At 36.7% G+C, this 16,311-nt stretch overlaps 2 protein-coding genes across 5 annotated transcripts in view; one reads left to right on the forward strand and one right to left on the reverse strand.

The window, feature by feature from the left end:
• The window catches only part of LOC144957903 (UDP-sugar transporter UST74c-like), a 39,362-nt gene extending 32,934 nt beyond the window's left edge, over positions 1 to 6,428 (reverse strand). Inside the window, exons 1-3 of one of the 4 annotated variants that reach the window (XM_078889447.1) lie at positions 6,301 to 6,428; positions 5,180 to 5,306; positions 252 to 393 (exon numbers count right to left, since the gene is read on the reverse strand). In XM_078889447.1, the coding sequence (XP_078745573.1) occupies positions 252 to 364 (113 nt within the window). In that variant the 5' untranslated portion in view covers positions 365 to 393; positions 5,180 to 5,306; positions 6,301 to 6,428. The remainder of the gene's footprint in view (positions 1 to 251; positions 394 to 5,179; positions 5,307 to 6,300) is intronic. The other 3 variants (XM_078889466.1, XM_078889456.1, XM_078889471.1) reach the window with 3 other exon arrangements.
• A 7,647-nt stretch (positions 6,429 to 14,075) lies between these two features.
• Positions 14,076 to 15,665, forward strand: LOC144980921 (uncharacterized). The gene has a single exon (XM_078928890.1). It carries the CDS (start codon positions 14,076 to 14,078, stop codon positions 15,663 to 15,665), a length of 1,590 nt encoding a protein of 529 aa, XP_078785016.1.
• Positions 15,666 to 16,311: the final 646 nt, after the last annotated feature.

A 16,311-nucleotide genomic window follows, 5' to 3' on the forward strand; every position in this document is an offset into this window, starting at 1 on the left:
CATATCTCTCAAGACATTTTCCAGTCTGACCTATCACCAGTAAAAAAGGAAACAGTGTAGTGTTCAGCTACGATGAAAGTAGGAGAAATAACTATTTTAAAGTCATAAAACCAAAGTGATTTTTAAAAACAATATTGAAAATAAAAACCCGTAGAAGATATTCTGCAGTTCAAATGTTCGACCGAACCAAAATGTGGACAATAATATTCCACGTTGTAATCTAATATAATCTATATCTAATATCGACTTACCCATAAGAGGTGAGCACAGACTTGTTCACCAAAACAATAAGCATTGAAGACAAGCCATAAAAAAGAGCTGACCCTACTCTTCTGACATATGGAGATGTTTCTGTGTGTTCCATTATTCCTGGATTCTCTTCAAGGGATACGTCTATGAATGATAAAAAAAAACAACAAAAAACAATAATAATAATAATAGACTCTTACCGGGGGCACGGTATCCTCAACAATGAAGCTCTTGGTACTTTAAATTACATCCACACAAAACAATATAGAAGGTACATGACATCAAAAAGGCAATGTTTTCAAGGATTTCCTGAAAACAGACAATGATTTGGATTCTCTGATGCTCTGTGGAATGGTGAATGGTGTTCTATACAGAGGGACCAAAATGCGAAAAGACCTTGTTCGCGACTTTGTATGAGTGTGTGGGATAGCCAAACGGGTGGTGTCATTGGAGGAATGCAAAGGTCAGGTTGTCAAATATTTCTCTAAGAGTTCTGTGAGGTAGGGAGGGGCAGTGTTTTCCAGACAACAATAAACTAGGACACATGCTTTGTATTTTACCCTTTTCTCAACAGGCAGCCAGGGTAATCTTTAAAGGAGAGGTGTGGCAGAGTCAAACCTCCGCTTTTGAAAGACCAATTTGGCAGCATTATTTTGGACTGTCTGCAGCCACCTGAGCTTATTTTCTGTGACATCAAATAACAGAGCATTACAATTACAGTAATCCAGCTTTGAAAATAAATGAGAAATGACAAGTTTCTTGGTAACATCCTCAGAAAGGAACTGTCGAATAGATCCAATTTTTTTCAAATAACACATCAATGATTGGATTATTGTCTTAATTTGATGCACCGAAATCAGACTCATACAAAATAATAAAGAAAAAATAAATGATCATTATAAATTTTAAAACCAAAATTTATTTGTTTGTTTCTTTATTTAGTCATTTATCCATTTATTTATTTATCTTTTAAAATCTAAATTGCCATGTGGATATAATTGTTTCCATTTGGATGAATAAAGTACATTATTATTATTATTAATTTCATGATTTTGTAGGTAAATGTTGACAAGAAAAATGCATGACATCTGATACAATGTAAAATCATAAGTTATCAGAGACTTATGTATGATTATTATCGTTGTTGCTTTCATGATTATTTTTGTCATTAATATTTCATTGTACTATGAGATTCTGTAATTATAAACTATTGTATAAGGCATTTAAAGGATAAGTCCTATTAAGCCTTTAGTAAGATAAGTAAGATATAAATACAGTCATTTTAGTTATTATAAAGAGAAATAATCCACTTATGTTTTTATTAAGCTTATTAGCAATACAGTTTTTAATTGAAGGCTTCCTTGTCAAATATGTTAGTTCAATGTAATCTCCACTTACAATTTTCTGTTTAACAAGAAGTAAAAGCTTAAACGTGCCCTGAAGTCATTTAAATTATAAAATAAGCTTATGTGTTCAATTCTATGCAAATCCTCATAATGGTATGAGAAAAATATTAGTGATAACCAACATTATATAACTAAATGAAATTATAATTATACTGCAAATTTACAAAATGTTGATGTGTAATATATGTATGTATGTATCATTGCATCAAATGTATCATTTTCAATATCATTCACCCTTGGGGAAATAAAAAAAAAATTTACCAAAAAAAAAATAATCATACTACCTAATTCCTTTGGAATCGTATCCACGTATTTTGGTCAAAATATTGTACTGATATATGCGAAATTGCACAGGTGGGTAGCTCTTTACCATAAGGTATCTTGTAAACAAAAATTATTTGGGTAAAAATAATAATTGAAAATCTTTTCATTGTCATGGACATGGGCCAGTTGGCAATGGTCACTTCACGTGTTGAATGCCATACACAAAAAACCTGAAACAATCTAGCGTCGCTATAGAAGAGTAGTAGTAGTAGTAGTAGTGGTAGTAGTAGTAGTAGTAGTAGTAGTCATAGTAGTAGTATTAGTAGTAGTAGTAGTAGTAGTAGTAGTAGTAGTAGTAGTAGTAGTAGTAGTAGTAGCAGTAAATTGGTGGTGGTCGGTGATACAGTAAATGATCGGTAATGGTGGCAAATGCGGGTGAATTATCAACTCCCTCACCGGCAAAAGTATCAATTAACCGGCAAGACAGTCTTAGAAATTCTCATCACCGGCATTTCCGTCCTACACCGACAAACTTTGACCCATGGTCATGGAAATTGCGACCATCTTGCAAAATAAACAAGTTTTTTGGGACTCCACCATTTTATTAATTCTTCTTTGATTCTTATTTTTAAGTTGCTATGTAAAGTTTAAGCAAATTTGTAAATAGCTGGCTCCTAAATTTTATAAATATTCACTCTCAAAGGCTTCAAAAAATTATCATTTCTTAAATGTGAATAAATTTTTTTCACTTTTCTGATAATATTTAAAGAGAAAATATTGTTTACCCCAAAACTATTCAATAAAAGCAAATTTAAAGTAACCAACTATTTGCAGTAACATATCAGCTATTTTATTTCCAAATTTCAAAGCTCTAGCATTAAAACTTTTTAAATCATCAGTTCTGAAACATGTTTATGGTGATTAGATTACAGTTTTGAGAAAAACACAATATTTATCAGATTTTGAGCCCAATAACATTGGCTATGGGTTTTGAATTGTATTTCTTGTCTGTTTTAACACGTTAAGTTTCAACCCGGCAAAAACCGACAACGGCATAATATTCATGGGCGGGGTAGTCAAGACTGGCCTTAGTAGTAAAATCCAATCGTTGTGAAGGAAATGACAGGCCTGTCACTGTCGCAGGATGTTTTCAGCTTTGATTTTTATAGATTTGCCGACAGAAAATAAAATATGTTGTAGAAATTGCAATTTAAATCCTATTTTATTTGCGGGTGAAAATCATTGACATTGCACTTTGTTTGGTAAAAATCGGGGGAAAATTACGTCTTTGGTGATGAAAAATGACTTTGATAACAAATTTTGTAAATAAAAAAAAATATTATGAATAATTTATAACTCCCTTATTTGTGGGGCGATTGTGTCATTCGTGGTATCAATTTTATTGTAATAAAGAGATAGAAACTTCAGAGTTATTTTTTCTGATGCGAAATTATTGCTTTGTAATTTTAGCACTAAGAAAAGTAGTTGGTAAATAAATTTGTTACACCTCTTTGATCTACCGCCACCGTTCATTCGTCTAGAATTGTGAGTCACAGGCTATTTATCCAGATGGCCGAAACGACGCTTCTCGCCGTCAATGTATTACGCTATTGTTATGCAAGGAATGTAACACCTTTTTGAGTAGGCCTAAAAGCTAAAATCTAAAAGTAAAAAATATAATTCTGAGGAATTTGAAAGTCACATTGTTGAAATCTGCTTGAAAAAAGAAGAACATTGGTCCTTATTTCAGAAAAAATCGGTTGAAAACCAACTGTTTTACGAATAAATTTGATTTTAAAAATTGCTTTTGTTTATTTTAGTTTTTTTTAGCAACTTTTTTATTTATCGGCCGATTTTCTTGATTTTTATATCATTGTTTATATCTCAATGAGATGAGATCAGTGATATAATTTGTTTGTTTCAAATGTAACTAGAACATAATTTGGCTTTTTTACCTATCAACCATGCCTAGATAATTTATTCAACAACGTGGTGATTGTGACGCAACTATGCGATGAGCGTTTTCCACTGTTTCAGCGATGACTCAATGTATTGCAGACGGCTGTTGACTCGTGAGCTGTCAGAACGACCAATCGTTGAAGGGTCAAGATGCTCAATAGCCAATCGTTCTTCAATCAAAAAACTTAAGAACTCACAAGAACAAAAGTTTGAAATGTGGTGATGGACGGACCTATGAAATCGTTTCTGGGCAGAGTTTAGTCATGAGTGACCGTAGAAAACGAAAAGGCGACTGCAGATATCAAAGGGTAGGCTTATATCATCAAAGGATGTCTACATGATTGACATGGCCATATATGGAACTCATTATCTACTCCCCTAAAAAGAATCTGAACACGAGAGGGTTAAACTATTCATTCAGCAAAAATATGTATTGAAATGAAATGAGGAATAAATAAATAGTCACTTCCAAAAATGATAATTTTCACCCAAACTGACCCTATTTGCACCCACGAGCTCCCATAAGTTCATCAATTAGGGGATGGTAGCAAAATAAAGCAGAAAATTTTTAATATAAATTTGCATAATTAAAAAAGATTTTCTCTTTTTTTTTTTTAATTTGTGCAGTCAAACATAATCTGGAACCAAAAACTAGTTATATCTATATGTCTCTTTTCTCGATTTATAGATCTTTTAAAACATTTGCCACTAATTCACCCAGTTGTTCCAATTCAGACACCCAGTTGTTGCAATCCTAACTTGACTTTTTCACTGTATTTGTTTCCAATTTTAATTTCTAATTTTTACTGATTACTTTGAAGATTCTTCATGATAAAATATTGGTTCCTGTGGAAACAATCAATTTGAATTTTTATTAAGAGTGAAATTTTCTATCATCGTACAGCACCCAATATCATACACTTTTAAAAAGGAAAAAAAATTATAATGACGTCATAGATTCTTGAGATTAACTGATCAGACTGATCAACATTTTTGTGTTCATTATTCCTTTTCCATTATTTTTAATGCTTAAATTCATTAGCAAACCGGCTTTATATTTTAATTAATATCAAATCAATCCATCTTAATTGTGAAGGTAAGCTTGTTTGACATCTATCTTAGCTCAAACTAAGAAAAGTTAGTTGCATTTGTCTCAATCATATAAACAGTGTCTAAATAGGCATAATGGGGTGTAAGAATCGGAGCAACAGTGTCCGAATTGGGACACGTGACTAATTCCCATAAATCAAGGCCATACACACAAATAAAGTCTGATAATGAATAATGAACAAGTATTTTACCTAAAATTTTCGCTTAAGAGTGTTTGGGCACTGTTCGGGGGTTGATGTCCCTGACAAGAGAATAGGCATCTTTTTTATTTACCTCGGAACTGGTTCGATCTGGGTTGCCACATTTGCGTAATCTTATCTTGGCAAATTAAAAAAAAAAAAATAATGATAATAAATTATAGGGAACAAGGAATGAAATATAGATACAATCATTTTCAAATATGAAATAATGTGTACCATTATATGTAGAGTAATTAATCTAACAAAGGTAATAGAACTTTCGATTAAGAATATAACAATTTTACGACTGATCTCGAATTGGACACTGAGTGTCAAATTTCTAGGTCGAGAAGCACAAAAAAGCAAACAAAATTAATTTAAAGATTTAATAATTTATGGTATATGTAGACGAGGATCCTAAGTGCACACTATAACTTGAAAACACATTACTTTGATACCCATCAGTCATATCTAACAAACAAATAACAATAATAATGATGATGATAATAATAATAATAATAATAATAAAACAAAGAAATAATGAATGCGAAATAGAATAGTCTGTGATGTACGAACTAAATTGCTTCACACAACCAAACATTTCTGGCCAATCTCCAATGTAAGCCTAAAAAGATGGCCGCACTATCGTGAGGGACATCAACCCCCGATCAGTGCCAGTGTTTGCAACACATGTAAGTTATTTTATCAATGACTCTCAGTGTGACCATTGGCAGTCATTGAAATCAGAGAGATAATGTCCAAATTGGAACACCACATCCTATTTTTTGCTTCCTATCTACCTATTCCTATTAGTATTAGAGTTAGAGTATTAGCCTAAATCTAAATAATTAATGATTACGCCTAATTATTGAATAACTCACATTGTCGTTATATTTAATATAAATTCGTAGCAAGATTCATAGACCAAGAATGAAGGAGACTAAGCGTACGTTAATTAATCCTCTAACTTCTGGACTTTAAAAGCCTGATCTATCTATATATATATATATATATATATATATATATATATATATATATATATATATATATATATATATATATATGACATTCTCAATACGACGAACTCGTTCTTCCACTCCTACACTACATCTATTATATTTCAATATCCTCACTTTTCAAAATGTTAAGGATCGCTCACACAATAGGTAACATAATTTTATTGACCAAGCAATAAATTTTTGTATTTTCCTACGAGCTGTGACACTTCATCGCCTCCCAATCCAACAGCCATTTAAAAGAGAAAGTAGAAAGTCGGGGCGTGGTAATAATTGTTATACCAGTACTTAGTAGTACTCAATTTAAGTCCGAGTATTTCCCAAATCGATACTGTTTATTATTTTAATTTAGGACACGTTGAAGACTTTGGATACGAGAGACTCTTTCCTGAAAAAGAACTGTAGTTCAATTCGTTCACCTGTAATTTGGGGTAAATAGACATGGATTTTAAGTTAACTGTTGTGTTTCTCTTACTTATAATGCCAGGTTCAGGCATAACCCAAGTGTCAGTCGAAGCGCAGCGCCGCAAATTGAGCTAAGGAGGAGTGGCTTGCTCAATGTCACATAACGCTATGGATATCGAATTAGATCTTTTAGGTGGGTAGCGAAATCTATACTGCCGAGCCTCATTGCCCCCTCCAGTCGCTATGCAAGGTGCGGTTATCTCGAACTACGGTTTCCTCGAACTTTTTTGCTTGTCCCAAGGAGTTCGAGGAAACCATGTTGGAGTGTACATTCATAATGTGCTCTTGAAATATACAGCAAATTGCCCTCGTCTCACTTTTTTTCTAGAGTATTTTTAATTTTAAATCATTGTCTTCTACTATCCAATTTTCTTCTGTTTCTTTTTTTTACTTGCGCTGCTCTAGTTTCTGGTCTGAAGCTAAATATGCTGACACCCGCTCTCTTCATACATTGTTCTTATTGATATTTCTTTTGGATTTAGATGTTTTGGTTGTGTATAGATCATTGCCTCTTATCTGTCCATATTTTGACATTCGTGTCCATCGAGAAAGTCAGATAAATGGATAGTGTGTGTGTGTGTGTGTGTGTGTGTTTGTGTGTGTGTGTGGAGGGGGGGGGGGTGGAGTGCATCATATAATTGTCATATTTATATTCTATCATCTACTTCTGTTCTCTCTCTGTTTTATCTAAGCATGTCGTCTTACGAACCTCTCAAAAACAAAAACAAGAACATGTATAATTTATGCAATTGTCAAGGATTAGTGGATTAGGATTATCTTGCAAGCTTCAGAGTGAATCCTTTTCCTCGGAACTTAAGTCTGTGTCTGAGTGGGACTTTCAAGTCATCTTAGACAAGAAGAGTGCTGTGTGTTATGTCCCCCACAATGGTCCTGGCGGTTGGATATTGGTTTGGTCCTCTATCCTCCTACCTTTTTGTTATTGTCCATCCTTGTCATAGATCGAGGCCCTAACCAGAGATCTTTCAGTGAAGGGACTAAAATAGTTGAGATTTTGGACAGAGCAATATCCACTAAACATGCTCAAAACTCTTCCCAATGCGGTATAAGCCAAGAGTAACTCTTATGTAGACGAGACATGACGCCTATGCGGCGCAAGAACAATTTTACTTCTTGGAAATTTGAACAAATATATTTTAACTTGATCGTGCTGTTCTAGATTAATCTTACTGTTATATCAATCTTTTGTATCGGTATTGGTAATGTGGGAGTTTATCTCACATGTTCTAACTTAAACCGTGTTACGAGCCTATTTATACAAAAGTTAAAACAATGAAGACCGTCATAGTTAGGTGCTATGAGAGTTGATGTAAGAATTGCAGGGTTGTAGAAAGTACACTGTACTGATTGGAGTGTATTAGTTCAGATTTTTGGAAGGTATCAAAACTTTGGATATCAACGCATAAGTTCTTTGCACAATTTGGTTACGATAGTTTTACAAGTTAAATACAAAAAAAAAGTTATAATTGGATGTTGTGACAGATAAAAACGAGTTTGTGTTTAGGGAAAGACAAGTAAAGTTTATGCTGAATCAGATGCTAAGCGAAATTTGAACTGAAATGATTATAAGAATGGAACGGTGTGTGACGAACGATTTTCTTTCACTGCGTGATTTCTTTATCATTCGCCAGCGTCTCATTCAAAACCACTTCAAATTTAGTGGACAACATATATTTGACATGGGAACTAAGCACCTCGAGTTAACACACTCAGGAGATGGACAGATTTATTCTACAGTTAAGCTAATGTAAATATACAATCTCCAAACCCATTGTATAACGGAACGCTCGCTTTTCGCTTAAGGCTTTTTCATCTGTTCAAATTGTTTGCCCATTGTATGCATATCTCCTGCTAATTACCCTTTCCAAACAAGACTCCAACGTGCATATGCCCTGAGGTTCTCGTCTCGTTCAAGAGTAGCTACAATTGCAATCAATATTCTAGTCTCCGTTAATTCTTTCTTACCAGTTGTTAATCAAAACATCTGAATATCATTGGCTATCTAAAACAGGAACATTCTTCTGATTGGCTATCAACATAATTCATACGGCGTCCCTTTACTTCACAAAATCAAATTCATCTCTGAATTAAATCACACACACGCTAAGAATCCCAAGAAAGAATAACTATCCCTCCAATTTCAAACTTGTAAAAGTTTTACTTCTCTCGGTTGAAGGTAAAATTAATTATTGATTAACATTCAAAGTGGAACGAGATATTACTGTGAATTCAATAGTTTGTGTATATATTTTAATTGTGCTATTCTATGGATGTTCGAAAGTTGAAATACTTGTACAAACTATATCTATATGTATATTATACTATAGTTAACATTTGTTTATGATCTATGTTATTATTTCATTTATGTTCAATATGTATATTGCTTGATGTCTGTACTCAACCGCCAATCCCCGGCCACACATCATAATAATCACAATTATAATTGATAAAAATAAATAAATTATAAAATATAAGGGACACATTCCTGTTAAATTCTCATTATGTAAGATAGTTCAAACTGTCAGTTGATGTTTGATACAAATGCAATAACTAACCATTATCATGGAGTTACTGCTTCTCCTTGCCTTTGTCGGCAAATAAAAGCTATTATGATGTGTCGCTCAAGGACGATCCGGTAGCGAAAGACAAACTAGATTGGCTCTAAGACCTTTTTGTTTAAATTCTTAATTGAAGGTCCTTGTCCTTGAAGCACCCAGTCCGTGCCGAATCCCTGCCTCCCAGTCCTTGCTTAGTTGTAAACCCCTGATGTCAGTCATCGCCGACACCAGAACCTTCCTGTCAGCCCATAACTACAACACACTGTTGGAAGTCCAGAAAACCCTGGAAGCAGGAGCCAACCCTGGAACTAGCTGATACATTTGCCTCAATCAAGCAAGCCGGCTGTACAAAGATAAGCCAAACGGGCTTATACCATTTTCAAATGTATTTTCCACGGACACAAATGATTCAAAATAAATAAATAAATCAATCATAAATAAATCAATAAATAAGTAAATCAATAGATAAATAGATAATAAATTAGATCCACTCAATTAGAGCCATTCTTCCTGATACAAACTAAACACTTATTTTCTCTATCTTTTCCTGTAACATTCTAATTAAACTTTATGTATAGAATTGTTATTATTGTATTGGGCGTTACTATTGTCTTGACTCACTTGTTATTGATACAATTAAGTTATAAGGGACCCTAAGGCAATTCTTAATCACCCCTAGATTAAACCTGAGCCGTTTGTGGTGTAGGTTGAGTGGCGCGGCTGGTAAAGAGAGCCATAGCGCGCATACTAGTTCGCCTCCAGACCATTGAGCTTATCGTTTGGTCTCGAACCCACAAATAACACACAAACCCGCCACACTGTGGTCTTTCCTCACTTAATTAAGGATGTTACTTACACCCTCCTAGTTAAAGCATATCTACACATTTTGTCCTAATAAACGCACAACTCATCAGATAAAAACAAACAACTTTTTCTTTTGTGTGTCATTTTGAAGTTTTGATGAATGAAGACCGATAATAATATAAATTTTATTGGGCTTTGAAAAATTAAAACAAAAAAAAGTCTACTTATCTTAGTGTATATAATTTGACGTCTCGGGAATTGGTATTTGGGAAGAATTGATGTCACAGACAAAAAGAAAAGATAAGAACAATGCGTCGCCTCAAAGCTGCTTATTCCATCTCCAGTTATTCTTGTTTTGAGAAAATTTAGTTAAAAGTTTTGGATCAAAGTTTGGTCATTTATTTATTGTCCGATTTTGATGCGAGTTTGCAAGGACCTTAAACTTAATATCATAACACTCTATCAAATCACTCTATACATATAGATATAGTTTGTACAAGTATTTCAACTTACGAACATCCATTCTTTTCTTTTTTTAAAGGTGATTCAAACAAAACAAAAAAAAAACAAAAAAAAAAAAAAAAAAAAAAAAACCCCGTTAATTTTGAAAAATAAAATCAGCTTTGGAAATGGAATAGTGGAGCCAAAAACTTGAACAAACTTTGTGCCACTTTATTCCATCTCCATGACTTCAACTCCCAGAGTCGCTTTTATACCAATTCGTGATTGTCAAATTTAAACCACATTTTTTTTCTTTTGTGAAGTTCCTTCTTAGTAGTAGTAGTAGTAGTAGTAGTAGTAGTAGTAGTAGTAGTAGTAGTAGTAGTAGTAGTAGTAGTGGTAGTAGTAGTAGTAGTAGTAGTAGTATGTAGTAGTAGTAGTAGTAGTAGTAGTAGTAGTAGTAGTAGTAGTAGTAGTAGTAGTAGTAGTAGTAGTAGTAGTAGTTTGTTGTTGTTGTTGTGTAGTATGTAGTAGTAGTAGTAGTAGTAGTAGTAGTAGTAGTAGTAGTAGTAGTAGTAGTAGTAGTAGTAGTAGTATAAGGAGGAGGAGGAGAGCCCATTCAGAAAATTATCAAAAAGAATTATTCAAAAAGAATCCACCAACTCAGCTGAATGATTATAGACCTGTTGCTTTAATATCAATTATTATGAAATGTCTGGAAAAAATTCTGAAAAGAGAGCTCTTGCAATTTATATATGACTAACACATACTTGATCCATATCAGTTTGCCTACCAACAAAATCTTAGTGTGGAAGACGCACTCCTCACAGTGATGCATTCAATATCAAATCACTTGGATGTTTCACCCGTCAACTACTGCCGAATCCTATACGTCGATTTTTCGTCTGCCTTTAATGCCATGAAAACCAAAATATTAATGAGTAAACTGCATAATCTAAACCTTCCCCATTACCTCATCAACTGGTATAACAACTTTCTCATCGATCGCCCCCAACATGTCAGAGTAGGCTCAAATATATCATCAGTAAAAACTCTTTCAAACGGATGCCCACAGGGGTGTGTAAGCTCACCTCTACTTTACATCCTCTATACAAACGATTGTGTGGCTAGCTTTGATAACTGCCAACTCATCAAGTATGCTGATGGCACCGTTATACACGACCTGCTCAATGATTCCGTCTCCGAATTTAAATACACTGAGCAAGTTAGGAAATTCAGCAAATGGTGTGTCGATAACTGTCTAGAGCTCAATGTAACAAAAACAAAGGAACAGCTGTTTGATCACAGAAAAATAGGAAAAAGAGCAAGACAAATAACAAAAATTAACAATCAGGCGGTTGAAAATGTTGAAACGTTTAAATACCTTGGTGTAATTATAGATAACAGTCTAAGATTTGAATCGCACACCAACAATGTCATCAAAAAATGTAACCAGCGCTTGTATATACTCAGAGATTTTAGGTCTTTCAATGTGAACAGAAAGACCATGATACAAATCTACAAGTCATTAATATTGAGTATCGTTTCGTTTGGCATCACAACGTGGTATGGAAGCTCTGGAACAGAAGAAAAATCCAAACTACATAGAACCCTCAGAGAGGCTTCAAAAATAATTAACACCGACCTTAGAAGCATTGAAACAACTTATATTAATGGAGTTGAGAAGAAAGCTTTTAAAATTATCAACGAAAAGAGGCATCCGCTGAGCGAAAAATTCCAACTTCTGCGCTCTGGAAGACGGTATCTAGAAGCAAAATGTAGGACAAATCGACATAAGGCATCCTTCATTCCAACCGCCATAAAATTAATTAACAAATCTTCTGTGGAAAAATGAGACAATCAATGAAAATAACGAGCAGCAGTGGCGTGAATCATCATCATCGACATTGCCGCAGTCGTTAACATCATCATGATCATCATCATGATCATCATCATCATCATCATCATCATCATCATCATCATCATCATCATCATCATCATCACGATCATCATCATGATCATCATCATAATCACCATCATCATCATCATCATCATCATCATCATCATCATCATCATCATCATCATCATCATCATCATCATCATCATCATCATTATCGTAGTCATCATCATCATCATCATCATCATCATCATCATCATCATCATCATCATCATCATCATCATCATCATCATCATCATCATCACAATAATCAATGCCATCTTCTTCTTAATATAAGACACTATATTTATAATATGGTTATCTGCTGTCCCAGCAAATATATCGTATCGTTCTGTCTGTCTGGCTGTTTGTGTGTGTATGTATGTATGTATGTATTATGTAGTATGTAGTATGTATGTATGTATGTATGTATGTATGTATGTATGTATGTATGTATGTATGTATGTATGTATGTATGTATGTATGTATGTATGTATGTATGTATGTATGTATGTATGTATGTATGTATGTATGTATGTATGTATGTATGTATGTATGTATGTATGTATGTATGTATGTATTATGTTGTATGCATGTATGCATGATGATGTATGTATGTATGATGTATGTATGTATGTATGTATGTATGTATGTATGTATGTATGTATGTATGTATGTATGTATGTATGTATGTATGTATGTATGTATGTATGTATGTATGTATGTATGTATGTATGTATGTATGTATGTATGTATGTATGTATGTATGTATGTTGCAAGGTCTGGGCCCGACGTCCCGCTTGCTGAAAGGAAATTGATGTGCATTTCGAACCCATCACCTCTCATTTCCAGGTGCGTTGATCGCCGCGTAATCCTGTCTGACAGAGATTATTGCATATGGCCTCTCATGCATTATTGTGTCCATAACAGCACCTTCCCGTGGTGTTCCCTGTTTCTACTGAGTTTGTTATGGGCGCGACCGAGTCCCCGGCGGTATAACCGGGTTAGGGAGTAGTTGGGACCCCTTCCTCTTAAGGTGCAGGAGTCAGAACCCACCGGTGAGTGGTACACGCTCTGCTCCTCACCCACCCACCTCACACTAATTCTGTAGTGTGGTGTCTTCTGTATGTCCTTACTTTTCTTAATCTACCCCTATAACTCATACTTTCCCCAGCCATTGATGTATGGCTCCACTGCCTTGTGGATACCTTCGGGAGGAGGAAAGGCTAAGGAGTAAACCTAACAGAAATCTGCATCCAAACTGATGCCAAACGTATCGCTATGCGATCCTTTGGACCACACCAGGGAGGAAGAGGGGGAGTTTCTGGTTACTGGGCAGCCCAGGATCTCCACATTACTTTGCCCAGGCCGCGCTCTGGAGAGGACACTCCAGTCTCACCTTCACCGGTGAAGAGTAACAACACGGAAGACAGCAGTCTACGAGTGATAAGTCCTTGCTCGATTGGCTTAGAGTTGGACGCTACGTGTCGTCTTAGACGGTGGGAGGGATCATCGTAATCCTACTGGTCAGCTAGCGCCCGACCCAAGCTGGGCAGCCCCCAGCCAGAAAGGTGTTGACCCGCCACGATCTGCCTGCTTCAGAGGGTGCCTGGAGCTTAGAGCTTGCAAGCTTGACAAGTGGATCATTAAACTGTGTACCAGGCAAGCAAATGAAAAATAAAACGAAGTCCCCAGCTCTTCGATTAGCAAGCTGGAATGTAAGAACTATGCGCTCAGGACTGACAGATGACCTTCAGGCCATGGACGATGCTCGAAAAACAGCAGTAATTGATCGTGAACTTAACAGACTGAACATCGACATAGCAGCCTTGCAGGAAACGCGACTCCCAGAGAGGGGATCCCTGAAGGAGAAACACTTTACATTCTTCTGGCAAGGAAAAGGCACAGAAGACGTGAGGGAGCACGGTGTTGGATTTGCAGTACGCCATACATTACTTCCTATGATTGAACCGCCAACAGACGGCACAGAGAGAATTTTAAAGCTGCGCCTGTCATCCATGCAGGGTTCGGTGAACCTTGTCTGCGTCTACGCCCCAACACTGCAAGCTTCGGTTGAAGTAAAGGACCAATTCTATGAGTCATTAGACGCCATTGTCAACAATATCCCAGAAGTGGAGCACATCTACCTTCTTGGCGACTTCAACGCGCGAGTTGGTGCCGACAAAGAATCATGGCCAACCGTTTTGGGACACCATGGCATAGGAAAGATGAATGAGAATGATCAGAGGCTTCTTGAACTCTGCTGCTATCGCAAACTATGCGTGACAAACACCTACTTTCAGAACAAGGCATGTCACAATGTGTCATGGAGGCATCCAAGGTCAAAACACTGGCATCAGCTGGACATGATCATCACAAAGCGCGATTCTCTTAACAATGTTTGTAACACCAGGTCCTATCAAAGCGCTGATTGCGACACCGATCACTCCTTGGTTGTCACAAGGGTGAAACTGACACCAAAGAAACTTCATCGCTCAAAGAGAAAGGGCCAACCCAGGATCAACATCGGCAAGACAGCTTACCGAGAAAAGAATATAGAGTTCAACGAGCAACTTGAGAAGATTCTCAACACAGCTCATAGAAAAGCAGAACAAAACGCACAGGACAGCTGGAACTCTCTTAGAAACGCCATTTACAGCACTGCAGTTCTGACATATGGCAAAAAGGAGCGCAAGAACAAAGATTGGTTTGAAGCCAGCATTACTGAGATGGAGCCAGTCATTGATGCCAAGCGCAGCGCACTTGTCAACTATAAACATGAACCAAGTCAGAGGAACCTGCAGGCGTTGCGAGCTGCACGCAGCAAAGCACAGCAAACAGCTCGACGTTGCGCCAACGACTACCGGCTTCAGCTGTCGGACAACATCCAGCAAGCGTCTGACAGTGGCAACATAAGGGCCATGTATGAGGGCATCAAACAGGCGACAGGCAAATCTACAAAGAAACCTGCGCTTATTAAATCAAAGACAGGGGAAGCCATCACAGACAAGGACAAGCAGATGGGAAGATGGGTAGAGCACTACTTGGAACTCTACGCCAGAGAAAACTCTGTCACCCAAAAAGCGTTAGACGCAATTGAAGAACTGCCAGTACTGGAAGGACTAGACGCAGAACCAATTATGGAGGAGCTCAGCAAAGCAATCGATGCTCTGGCCTGTGGCAGAGGACCCGGTGACGACAGCATTTCCACCCGAAATCATCAAATGTGGAAAGCCAGCCCTCTTGGAACCACTACATAAACTCCTGTGTCTTTGCTGGAGAGAAGGCAAGGTACCCCATGATATGCGCGATGCCAAGATTATCACCCTCTACAAAAACAAGGGAGACCGTAGTGACTGCAATAACTATAGGGGAATCTCTCTACTGAGCATTGTGGGTAAAGTCTTTGCGCGCGTTGTCCTCGCTCGACTGCAAGTCCTCGCCGAACGTGTCTACCCAGAGTCGCAGTGTGGCTTCAGAGCCAAGAGGTCGACAGTGGACATGATCTTCTCAGTACGTCAACTTCAGGAGAAATGCAGAGAACAGCAGCTGCCCCTCTACATTGCATTTATTGACCTGACAAAGGCATTTGACCTTGTTAGCAGGAAGGGCCTTTTCCAGCTGCTAAAGAAGATTGGCTGTCCTCCTCAGCAGCTTAGCATCATTGCCTCCTTCCACGACGACATGAAGGGCACCATCAGCTATGACGGTGGAGCCTCTGAACCCCATGCGCAGCGGCGTGAAACAAGGCTGTGTCCTCGCACCGACTTTGTTTGGTATATTTTTCTCCTTACTGCTGAAGTTTGCATTCAAAGAGTCCGCAGAAGGAGTCCACTTACACACCAGAAGTGATGGGAAGCTGTTCAATCTGGCACGGCTGAGAGCAAAGACCAAGGTCCGCACAGT

This window comes from Berghia stephanieae, chromosome 1 (genome assembly GCF_034508935.2).
Source record: "Berghia stephanieae isolate SIO BIC M18660-M18661 chromosome 1, UCSD_Bste_1.3, whole genome shotgun sequence".
NCBI classification, from domain to species: domain Eukaryota; kingdom Metazoa; phylum Mollusca; class Gastropoda; order Nudibranchia; family Aeolidiidae; genus Berghia; species Berghia stephanieae.